Below are 13553 nucleotides of genomic sequence, written 5' to 3' on the forward strand. Positions count from 1 at the left end.
TTACTAGTAGTGATAAGGCAAAAACTTCTTCCTCACACCCAATGCTTTGCATATGTCAGAGAACAACTGGATGTTGAAATTAGTCACCTGAACCCTGTTGATCTCTTCCAGGAATCAAATTGTGCTTTCCAGTACTCTGCCAACACATTAGCTATGGACTGAGCAGATGCACTGATTAATGAATAATTAGCTCACTTTGTTAAATAATTGATGGTGACAGGGAGGTATTTATGACTTCTCTCAGACTCTGGGAGTAGACCAGCAATATCTGTAGAGAAAACCCAATAATTCTTAGTTGGAGTTTATCCTAACAACATTGACTGTTTCCTGTGCTGCACACAATGTACATTATCAGAGATGCCAACTATTTCAAATGACTGAGTGTAATGATTGTAGACAGAGCCCTTTCACAGTTTTAGTCCTTTTAGATTTACCAGAAACAAGACAATCTGGTGAAAGAGGCCTCTTTTTTTTCCATATTGTGAACGATCACATTGGTGTTTCTATGCTGCTTAGAAAACGAGAAATACCCATCTACTCGAGAGCTGATTGGCTGACAAGCACTGATGACATAACAATGGATTCCCCCATGTGCCCAGTATGGAGAAGCACCACACTCAAACTATTGGTAGATGTTGGAGATAAAATATTTTTTATTATTTCAAGCACAAACATGATTATCACATGTAGCCATTTGGACTATGTCTTTTATTTATTATCAAAATGTATTTGTATCTCACTAGAAATTTTCTTTTCACCCCTTTCAAGCCCTAGGGGAACAATTTATCACTTTATTGTATAGGTCTATATAATATATAATAACTTGGGAGTTGCAACAAGTCATAATATTTGTCTGTATGAGCCTATAGTCATAATGTATACACCAAAATCATAATGATTACGCTCAAATTGTAATGGTTGGCATCACCGCAAAATTCATATCACTGCTGAATATCTTTATTCAAATACAACCAGAAGAATAACCATTCAATTTTAGCACAAGTGCAAGTAATAATGTGGTGCTATCTGGTCTTTGTATTATGCAATGTTTGGAGAATTTCTTGTGTTAGAATTCCAAGGGCCACTAGCTGCAACACAGTAAGAGAACCATTGTACTCATAACTGACCATAAAAATTCTAAGGGTTACATGCATTCATGTTGCCTTCCTCTAGTTGTGCTGACCAGGTTTTACCTTGCTGGATGACAGTCCACATTTGGATTCTTGGAGAAGCTCCTAAAGTATTAATTACAACATGTACTAGCAGTATCTCTTACTTCATGGTTTAATGTTTCAATGCTTCAAACAGCTCTATCTCCCACAAGGTGTTAAAGACCAGACATTACATAAATAGAAAAAGTCTAACACTGAAGCAATATAACCCATCCATATTTCGATCCATACACAGATGATGCACTATAACAAAGTCCTAATCATGCAAAATTGTAATCCAACATGCTGTGAAACCATCTGGATTTTTGAAGTTCATTAACAATTTCAGCAAAATATTTTAGACCAAGATACTAAACCTCCTACCAAACTTGACTTCACAACATATTCTCACTTTAGGTTGAAGACTGAATTCAACAAAGGTTTCAATGAAATATGTACTATAATTTATTTTTTAAAAAAAGTACTACACAAAGAAGTTAAGTTACAAATGTGATACTTCTAAGCATTGTAATATGACCTTTACTCTTTTTTATATACACTAACTCTATGTGCATAGGTGTGAGGGTCAAGGTACACACTCTATAACCTTTCACAAGTGCAATTTAACATGCCCTTGTGTGTTTCATGTCAGAGTTATCAACTATTTATTACACCCTACATTACTAATTTTGTAACATTTCACAGTAGAGTAAATACCAGATACAATGCACAGAAATATGGAAACGTTGTGGATATCCATCTTGAAGGTTTTAAATGTCATAAAAATGCAGCATACAAACCAAACAATGCATTAAAGCATTTTCATTCTTCACACAAACATCAGTTTGCACTCCAACTTTAAAAGTCTGAGTCACATTGGCATTTTCCATTCACAGACATATCTTGATAACAAATACTTTTGTGACATATCTTATCTGTTGCATAAAAACAAACTTCTACATTTTGCTAAAAGTTTGCCATGTTTCACATTAACACATTTAGAATTATAGTTAAATTCCTTCACCAATATGGGGACTGACCCCATGCACATTTGGGTAAAACATAATCAAAGGGAATGGTAAACAAACTGAATAAATTTGTGGATGATATTAAAGTTTTAGGTGTGAAAAAGATGCTATTATTTTATGAAGGAATTTGAATAATTTTGTGTATTGGGCAAACAAATGGCAAATGACTGCTAATTAAGCTAAATGAAGATAATGAATGTGGGTTACTTAATTTAACTTAAACTTACCACCATGGGAGGAAGAAATAAATTGGTGTTACAGAAGAAACGTATTTTGGTGTTTTGGTCAATCAGTCTCTTATTCCTTCTAGGATTAGTGTTATTTCAAGTGGAAAAGGAGATAGATTTGTGGCTGTACATTCACTTGCATGAATGTTGAATATAAGTAAAAAAAAATGTTATTTTATTTTTTAAATCCTTAGTTAGGCTCTGAGTAGTTTATTCAGTTTTGACTCATTATTTTAAGAAAGACATTACATAGTTGCAAAGGATTTAGGTAGTTTGTCTGTAGATAAGCACAAAGTTACACAATAGGCTATATGTGTGCTCTGTCCACCACCAATATCAAAACTCAGTTTCTGGCATTGCAAGTCCATGGAAATACTGCTTGAGAACAGATTTAGATGGGATGTGATTGATGAATTAAAATTTATATGGTGAATATGTAAGGTATATGCATCACTATTCCCATAGACTATATGGAAATGTATGTTTAAGGTTTGCAGGGTGCAAGTCATCTGCAAACTAGACAGTTTTATTTTATTCACAATGGACACTATCTTGTTCCTCAAGTGTTAAGTACTATCACTGAACTTAGTATCATATTAATATAAGTGTACTTCTATATTATATTTATGTAACTTAAATATCTTGCTGTTTGTTTTTTACCCATGCAGTAAAACATAAATAATTCAGAAAATTATTAATACAAGTTAATTTGTTTACTATGTCATCGATTCTGCCTTTTTGTTAATACATAGACTGAAATATCAAATTGAGTTTTCCAAAATTTATGTTTTGAGTACCTAATAAAGAATAAATCCTCTAGTTATCACTACAAAATGCGAAAATATACTGTACTTTGGTGCTTGTAATACTTCTTAAGGAAAACAAAGTAGAAGAAATTATACTAGTTCTTGTCAAAGTAAAGGTTATTTTTTGATATTCCAGATAGATAAAGACATTGTAAAATTTTCCAAAAGGTTGTGTTGGTTTTTAACTTCAAAAGTGAGTAATATTAGTATCTTCCTCAGTGAAAATGTATGCCGGATAGATACTCACCCTTCACAAAACTGGTAACTAATACCTCATACAATTGCTAAAATGTTTTTCACATACACCAAGCCTTTGAATGGAGCACTCACCTCTGCACCAGTCTATGATATAATGATCATTAGACTATATCCTTTCACCAATAAGAGAGCAACATCATTCATGTCCAGTATTCCCTCTCTGTGCATATAAAAAGTTCATTCTTGACAAGGCAAAAAGAGGCAAGTAGAAATGGAAAAAAAAGGTGAGTGGTCCTGTAGAAATATATCTATTGAAAATACATTTTCAGGTAAGTAAAATATTATCTATAAAAATGTGCTGCACCTCTCCACAAAACAAACAGGTAAAATATCGTATTCATAAGATGATGAAGGGGCCAGTGTAACTCTTGGGAATATAGCAACAGAAAGGGAAAACTAATGGAATGTGTCAGAATGGAAGAATCACTCAATGGGAGTTTGTTTGTAATTTAACACAAAGCTACACAATGGGCTATCAACTCTGCCAACTCAGTGGGAGACCACATCCTTCTTAAATAAGGAACACTGCCTACTACAAGAAGTGGTGCAGAAAAGTGCCATCAAAAGAAATTCCTACATGGTGCTACAATGTCAAAAAGATGAGCAGAATGTATTAACAGATTAAGTATGTGTATTATGAATAGTGAAATAAATCAAGCCATACATTGAGAAATATCTACATGAAGTACCTATGAAGATGAATGTGTGCAAGGATGAATAATCTCAGACCTGCATCCCAAGAAGAGTGCAAGAATCATCCAGTTGGTTGCAATCACTCAAAATGTTAGGATTTGGTTTTTAGTGCATGAAATGGTCTATAATAATCTTTCATGTAAATTTCATACCCCACTTCTGATAGAGGGATTAATCAGTTTGGTCTCATACTAGGGAGATTATACAAACCTGAATGTGAGCTCTCTAGAATGACCTCCCCAGTAGTTTGGTGCTGGGCAAGCAAGGATCCTCTCATTCCACTTGAAGAAAATGAGAGGAAAAAATGTGTGTTGAGAAGAACACAGAAAGGTATATAAACTATATAGAAATTACTTACCTTTTGCATAAGGTCCCATTATGAAAAGACTGTGTAATTAGTTCCAATAAACAAGAGCTGGCATGATGAAAGAGTAGTGAACCTCATATGATACTGTTTTTTTTTAGCTTAAAAGGTAAAATAATATAAACTGTCAAGCAGTTTTGTTGCAAACTCCATCTAAATAGTAAGCAGTGTGTAGAGGCATATAGGCTTAACACCTTATGTTATCCCCTACCTTATGAGGATTTCAGGCAAGAGAAATATTTTCTATGAGGCAACATCAATCACTTGGTGAGTTCCAATGTCTTGAGCATGTACACATACATATAGTCATTGATGATACAGATATTTTTTTTGTGTTTTTCATGGAAATAGGGCCTTTGAGGGATGATAACTTTAGGCTAATATCTGATGATTATAGCACGACTGGGTTATTAGATTTACTTTTTTCAGTTTTTACTAATTAGGATTTACACAATATTCCTCATCATTGTCAGTTGCTAGATGAAAACAGGACTGAACAAAATAATTACATTAATTCTCAGCTTGTTAAGCAAAAATTGGGAAGTTGAAAGAATGATAAATCTCCTGAACCAAATGATATTTATCCAAGGGTTATGAAAATGGTTAAGGTCTGAACATATGAGTTATATAATTGTTTGCCTGTTTTATAGTAAAGCCACAACAAGCTATCTGCTGAGGCCAATGTGGAGAAATGCACCTCAGATTTTAACAATGCAAGTTTGTAAGCTTACTGTCATCCCACTGGGAGAAAAGCCATCTGCTATTATTTCCTTTAAGTCCTTGAATAGAGAACACATCCCAGAAGAGTGGAAGTTGGCTTATGTTACTCCTCTTTTGCAAGGAAATTTATAAAATTGTCTCAGTAATTACAGGCCTATTAGTCTCATATCTTTGAAAGTATGGTAAAAAATGCTTTGAAAACTAATTTAACAAACTTTCAAAAGTTCTTAAATAGTTTCATGCAAAGAAAATCTTGCCTTACTAATCTTTTGACACTTAAAAGAGGTTACAGCTTATGTGGATAGGGGCAGGATTGTAGATTTGATATATCTAGATTTTCGAAAATTATTTGACAAAGGTGTCATATCAAAAAGTAATCTTTATAGATGTGAGGGATATGTTGGCTCATTGGACAGAAAAGTGGATAGATGAAAAAACTAGAGGGTATCATAAATGGAGTTCAGTCAAACTAGATTAATGACACAAGTGAAGTACCTCTGGGGTCAGTGTTAGAACCTTAAGTCAACAACAAAAATGAAGAAACAGTCAATAAATTACTTGAATTTGATGATGATATTAAAGTTTTGGATGATGACAGCTGTGAAGAAGATGCTACTGATTTACAAGGGGATTTCGAATATTTGGTGAGTTAGAAAATAAATATCAGATGACTTTCAATTGTAATAAATAGAAGGTAATGTACGTGGAATATCACAATTTGAAAGTTGAGTATAAATTTGGTGGGAGTAACTTTAACAATGTTATGGAATAAAAGAAATTTAGTGTTCCAGTTGATCAATCTTCAAGTTATCTGAACAATGTGCTATTGCTAGAAACAGGACAAATAGGATTTTGGATTTATCTACACACCTCTAAGGGTTATAATGTTATTGTATAGGTCACTGGCAAGGCCACATTTGGAATACTGTGCTCAGTCCAAGGTCATTTTCTTTGAAAGGACATTAAACTGTTTGAAAAGGTTTAGAGGAAGGCTACTTGAATGATACTTGGGACAAAAAAAGGTGTCACACAAGCAAAGAATAAGATTTCTAATCTTGTTTCCCCTTGGAAAATGAAGAGGAAGAGAGAATCTGATTGAGGTGTTAAGATTATTAAAATAATTGATAATGTTGATGCAGCAAGAATAACACATTACAGGAAATTTCCCTGATAAAGCTGTTAAGGTTGTGATACAGAGTCTCAAGAGAACATGGTAGAGAGGAAAACAATTTAAGAAAGTGTGTAAGCAAATAATGAAGATATAGAGGCTCAGATTTAAAAAGAAAAGGTCACATTAAGAGTATAAACTCTTCAAGCAGGGAAAAAAAATAGATACAAGATACAGAGGTAATAAAAAAAATAGGAATAAATCCAATTACAGACCATAGAAAAGGGTGTCTTAATTTAGGGAAAAATGTAGCAACATAGAATCAATATGAAGGACAGAATAAAATGTTATGCAATAATTCAACAATCTAGCATGAGAAAAACAGGAGAAAAACCTTATGAGATAAAGTGCAAGTAAAAAGTTCACCCAAAGGCCAAAAACATAAATAAATTGAATTGAAGAACAAATACCATATATCTGAGTTATCAGAACAGTGAAGCATAAAAGTGGGTGTTCTCTTAGCCTTATCATGGACATAAGAATCAGAACCAAAGGCAGCTTGTGGAAAGAGATAGACAAAGACATGGCACACTCAACAGATATTACAGAAACAAGAGGCTTGGATCTGAAATGAAGAATGTACCATAGAACTAACCACATAATATACAATGGTGGTAACAGTGCTCAGTGTTTGAGTAGCTGCAGTTGCCATGTTATCATCTAAAGAAAATAAGACAATTCCTATGAAAAATAGTATGATCTTGTAAGTTTAAGAAATTTGGATACCATATACTGCATCCAATAAGATTCCCAAAACCTCTTCATGGAAAGTAGCAATATTATAATTTCAAACTTGTTTTTCAATAGAAGGTTGGCATATCCTTGTTACTTAGACCTTGTCCATTTTCATATTAACAAAATTAAGATTAATTACTGAAACAGAAACAGTGGGCTAATAACACAAGAGAACATTCCTCTCAAGAAAGCATATTACACACTCTGAAACATTTGTTTCAAAATCTTGTAATTTGGCTAAAGAATCAATCTTAAAAATGTTTTTTTCAATGAAATTAAAAAATGAAAGTAAGATAAACAATACATCAAGTGTTAACTAAAAGTTGAATATAATAAGATCAAATGACAAAAGATATTACAAGAAAAAAAGTTAAAACCCACTGATTGCTTTACAGAAATGTACAGTATAGGTGGTAGTTTTATTCAAAGGGTTGTTGACAGTTTCACAAGGTATCAGCTACTTGTTCCATGAATAGTGAACAATGTTTATGAATATTAATATTTTAATAAATCTTGTTTAATATCCTACCTCACAAATAAAGACTGATATGTTGTTATTGATGAAAATTCCTTTTCTTGCTGAAATTAACTATGATAAAACAGTTCTTATGAAGGGTTGTAAATTAAAAGCTGTAATCAGTTAAAAAGGAAGATTAAATAAATACCATTTTCATTGCGTACAGCTAGAAATTCTCCCTTCCTGAAGAGCACGTTGTCATCTGAAGATTTAGTAGTATCATGCTGGGAAATAAGAGGAGGTGACTGGAACGGCTGATGTTGTAAACGAATTCTTTTACTTGCAAGAGATGAGATGGAATCATTGCTTGTCTGAGGGCATAGTTTCCGTTTCTTCCTTTCTGAGTTGGAAAGATGTAGTTTAGAAGATGGTGCCTGTGATTTAGTTGGATTCACTTTTAGATCTGCCATATTCAGAGACATAATTCTGGTAAGTACGACATCAGATGCAGTAGAAGAACACTGTGAAGTGAGTAATGTTGGTGTTAATTGAGATGAAAGAGAAACAGATGGCGTAGGTATAGCAGCTTTTTGGAATTTCCTGTCCATAGAAGATGCAAAAGAATGAGCTTGTCCAGATAAGGAGGATGACTGTCGAGTTGACCTTCTTTTTGCTAACTGAGAGACTGTAGAAGGTAAGAAGGCACTAGTAGAAAGACATGAAGCTTGTTTTTGTTGACTAGAAGATGGAAATTTTTTTAACTGTTGATCTGACTTTTCAGCCTGTGAAAAGTACAAGATTTTTTTTTTCTTATTGTTAACTGGATTTATACTCCAAACTATTTTATTTTATAATTTATCCTAATTTTCATCATGCAACTACAAGTTATTTTTAGAAAAGCAACTGGTTTAATTTTTAAATAAATAGATTAACAGATATATTTAAAGGGCATTATATTGATTGTCATACAAATATATACATTATATGTTAAAGTCTATATGTCTGGGTAGTGTGAGATAAACCTGTTTTATAATGGGAGTACTTGCAGGATAAATTCAAAATAAGTCTGAACTTAAGTAAATGAACTGAGACTAAACAAAGTAATGAACAGACTGAATACAATATGTAAGACAAAATAAAAGCAGTTTTTACTCAAATCAATGGACAAATATAGCATGATGCATATTTTCTTACCATACACTATATCACTGTCTACTACTAAACCTATGAACTAATCAGAATATTTCTTTTCCTCAAGATCTCTTCCTGTCAACCAACTCACTTTAGATCTTGTTTAAACCTAATGTTTATTATTTCAGATAAAATCATGGATTTAATTACGATGATTAACAACATCCACATGACTGGTCATTTTCATTCAATACATAGAAGGCTTAGCCTTAGATATTGTCTGCTCTACCAGTGAAGGTGTTGTTAATCTTCTTGCACAACAGAGCAGAATTACAGCAATACCTCCCACAAACAGAACAACTATTATTTCTAGAGAAAAACAAAGGATCAAAGAAAAGCTAGAATAAAATCAAGTTAACAGTTTTATTTAAAACTACATAAAATTAATAACAAACTTTGAAAATGTCTACATTAATATAAAAAGTAGAAAACACCTAAAACAACTTTATCATTTAACTTGTTACAAGCTTACTGCTTGCATACATACATATTACATAACCAAATAGTTTGAAAACTATACACTTAACAAGATTGATATCACTGAGAAAGTCTCATTTATGAATACATAAATTTCATATTGTTATAGCATTTATGATGAGATTTTCACTCAAAACTTCATGTGAAGATGTTTTCAGAACATAACTAAAAGTAACATTTTTCCTAATCTGAAATGTATTTCCAACAGATATATCCTCACAGAGAACAGCTATGTTTCTCATGCATATGCCTATGTGATTTGCATACCACGAGCCTTGAACTAACTCCCACCTAAAATTCATATCTTTAATGTGAACTGCACCAGTGCATGATGACATCATTATGTAACAACAGTTCACCACCAGTTAGAAAGACAATGCAACCTTCATGCATAGTAACTCCTATAAGCACTTGCACTTGAAATAACTTCATTCTTAAATGAGTCAAGAAAAAAGTGCACTGGAAGTGGGGAGGGTGAGCAGGAATGTGTGAAGAAGTGAGTATCTCTCAGAAATACACTTTCAGATTAGGAAAAGTGAACTTTAAAAATGATGAATCACCTCCACAGATAGAATACCTGAAATCTCGCATTAAATTGATGGAGGGACCAGTGTAAAATTAAACCTAGAAGAAAACTTTCAGAAAGCACCTTAAGGAGAACATCTAAGGATGTTTTTTTCTTTGTCAAGGAATACTCTTCTTCCCCAGAATGACAAGTGGAGAGAGGCAAGTAAGCTGCAAGTGTCACAGAGATGGTTGAAATGAGAATATGACCATCCAAGTACTTGCATACAATTGATTAGCAAGCCAATAGGTGTAGTGTGGTTAGGGCACAATAAGGCCATAAGAAGTGCACTCATCTTGACTGACATGGCCAGACTCAAGCACACTATCTGTTCAATGAGTGAGCTACATTATGTTGACAATGTTACCACCTCTTGCTATTTTTCATCATATTGTATGGGTCCATTCAGTGATGAACTCTCCAAACCTAGGAACTGGTAAATGGTAAGGGTATTCCAAGTTCCACTTGAAGACTGAAGAGAGAACACCCATTACAAAGGTTTACATTAAGTGCCTTGATCCCTATCAATGCCAAGAAAAACCTTTTTCTGAAAACAGTGAAATGCAAGACTGTGAGATCCTATTTTTAAATGTCGGCAAATGCAAGCAAAAGAATTGGGCAGTCACATCTCTGGTGTCAGCTTTTTATATGACAGCCCACAGAATAATACAGTCTGGATTGGACAATTGATTAATTTTGTACATCAATTGGATACTTCTAGTGGTCTTGTAGAAAAACTAATTTCAACAGTGGGAAGCAGTATGGCCAATTTGTATGTGTTGAACATTTTCCATTATTACCCCTGGCTTGATATGGGTTTTGGGAAATAAGAATACTCTAGGAGGCAACACAGCCACATGGTGGATCCTGTTAAACAGAAAGGGATATTAAAAAAAAATTAAATTATTTATCTCAAAGATAATTGGTCAAATGAGGAATGGCAGCTGAGAGGTGTTAAAATCCTGCAGAAGGCAAAACAGTCCAACAATGAAGATAATGAGTGGGGAGTTAGCCACATACCCGCTTGAAGAAGATCACTTAAGAAGTAAGAATGTAATACAAGAGATAAAGCAGATGCAATGAAATGTGAAAGACCCTGTGAGCAACAACAACCAAAGAAGACTACACCAATTGGAGGATCTGATGAGCCCATCTGGTTAGGATAAAAATTGAGAGGACACAGAGTAGAAATGGAAAATTATAGATCCCTAAAGAGAGAAATCCATGCCAAACAACACCAAACAATTAAAACTGTACATAGTAGCCAACCTGAGTCACATAAACTAAATGATGAAAGATAGAAGGTAGGGAGAATGAAGAAAAAACAAAAAATGGTCACCCTCTCAAGAAGCTGGAAACTTGGGAAGAAAAACAGTCCAGTAACAGAAGTGCATTGGAATATTGTGCAAGAAGCAACAACAGTATAGACATCTGAGTTAGGAAACCACAGACAATAAAGAAAATGAGGTAATTAACAAGAAAAAAGCAGCAGAAAGAGCAAAAAGCCAGAAGCTCAAATGGGTCACATAAGCATTTTATAAATATGAAAATTTAAACCACAAATAAACAGAATATAACCCATTTATTTCAAAATAATATATTCAAAATAAGTCAGACTATATAAAAAAAATTATTTTCACGACAGATATCACAGTTGCATCTCAAGCTCTAAATAATTCTATTTTCTTGTCAAAAGTCCATTTAGATTGATTCAATTACTTTAGAATCCAACTGACAAGATAAACTACTTTTCTCTGCTCTTATCACAATAGTATCAGTAAATACTTATGCAACCCCTCGGATAACCACAGGTGTATCCTGAACTTCAAATAATTGTCTCCTTTTTTGTCAAAGTCTACAAAAATGGGTTCAATTATTTTATAAAACCCTTTGACAAATTATTCTCCTTATCTCTATTAAACTGTGAATCTTACTTTAAAATATCATTTGTTAAACCTAATCACTCACATGCTGGCTAACTTCATGCTTTCTTTCACTATTTAATTTTCTGACTGAACTGCACTATATCACTTAACACTTCTTTATTTTCATTCACAAGCCACCTATATTTATACTTTATTCATAGAGGGCTAAATTTTTTCTGAACTATGCAAGCAGTAGCTGATTCAACAGTACTCAGTTACAGTAAAGAGAACTGAAGGTTTAAATAATGTGGTGTTAACAATATTACTAAAGCCTAGTAACAATGTAACTGCAAACACAATGTACGACTCATACAGTGTTACAAATCCAACATTCATAATTATCACCTTTAAAATAATTAATTTTAACTCTAATGTTGTTAAAAGTAAGTTCAATATTAAATTACCAAATAAACAAAATAATACATTAAATAGTCTTGTATATCCAAAAGGGCATGTGTAAAAATGTGTAACATCTCAATGAGGTGTGAGATTCAAATGAGAAATCAGTGAAGAAGGAAAGATCAGAAAATATTGGAGAGGATAGGAGAATAAAATATCCTGTGGTAACTAGAAAGGTGAAATGTACTGTAAAGTCTGCTCTTTTTCTAGCAATGGTGGAGATCAACAAATAATGATCAAACAACCAAATAAAAAGGAAAATAAAAACAAACAAACAGGAAAGTGGGTCACAACAGAAGGGAAGAAATGGTGGATAGGCCAACAACAAAAATATGCCACTTTCAATAATGGACAAAGTGAAAGGACAACAGGATAAGAATGCTAGACAGAGATTATGGGCCTAGGAGCAATGGACCAGATAAATCTCACATGTGGAGATCAAGGGATGATACCCCTAGATGAAGAAGGGGCATGATGCTGAGGCAACATGTGTAACTAGGTAAAGGTAGGAAAGTCTGGATGCCACCATGTTAGAGAAATAAAACTGTCTTTGTAGAATAGCACTCCTACCTTGCCAAAATTTGTAGTCCAACTGTTAATGTCATGAAATATGAAAAACAAATAATGCAATCAATTCATTTTACAATCTTAATCAGATCCCCTCTAATTATTCTACCATTTATTTGCCCTACTCATTAAGTGATCTAAATCCTTTTGTAAATCAACAGTATCCTCCTTACAGCAAGCAACACCCAAGTCCTTAACAACTTCAACAAATTTAAGTAATATATTGACCATTTCTCCATCTAAGTCTTTGAGTAACTCAAAAAGAGCAAAGGTCCTACTTAAGGCTGAGCCTTGAAGTACCCAAGTTGTAACATTAACCAAGTTTGACTGATTTCCATTTATAACAACCTTCTGTTTTTTTTTTCCATCTAATCACTCTTCTATCCAATTAGATAATTCATCCCCACACCTAAAAGAGATCACTTTTATTATAAATCTTTTGTGTGAAACATTGTTGAAGGCTTTTTGAAAATCCAGATACACCAAATCTACTTCTTTACTCTATCTGTAATGCAAGATTTTCCCTTAGTGAAGCCATGTTGATTAGCTAATAAAATTTAAGTTGTTTTAACCTTATCTATACAAGTTGAGTGTAACTGACCCAGGTCATTACCACAAAAGTATTCCTTACAGCAATTATACTACAATTTTTTTTATAATGCAGACATAGGGTTAATTGACTTTGCACAGCATCTTTTATTAGATTTTCCAAAACGTTTCCCACAACTGATGAGAGACTAATAGCCATATAATAATTAGGACAATTTTTATTATGTCCATCAAGAAGAGGAGAAGCATTTGTTAACTTCCAATCCTTGGCAC

The 13553-nt window shown here is 33.3% G+C and overlaps 1 protein-coding gene across 1 annotated transcript in view; it reads right to left on the minus strand.

Moving 5' to 3' along the window:
* Positions 1 to 13553, minus strand: part of LOC143223966 (poly [ADP-ribose] polymerase tankyrase-like) — a 177741-nt gene that overhangs the window by 148117 nt on the left and 16071 nt on the right. Inside the window, 1 exon segment of the mRNA XM_076452436.1 lies at positions 7816 to 8389. Within this exon segment, the coding sequence (XP_076308551.1) occupies positions 7816 to 8389 (574 nt within the window).

Source organism: Tachypleus tridentatus, chromosome 8, assembly GCF_004210375.1.
Source record: "Tachypleus tridentatus isolate NWPU-2018 chromosome 8, ASM421037v1, whole genome shotgun sequence".
In the NCBI taxonomy this organism is placed as follows: Eukaryota; Metazoa; Arthropoda; class Merostomata; order Xiphosura; family Limulidae; genus Tachypleus; species Tachypleus tridentatus.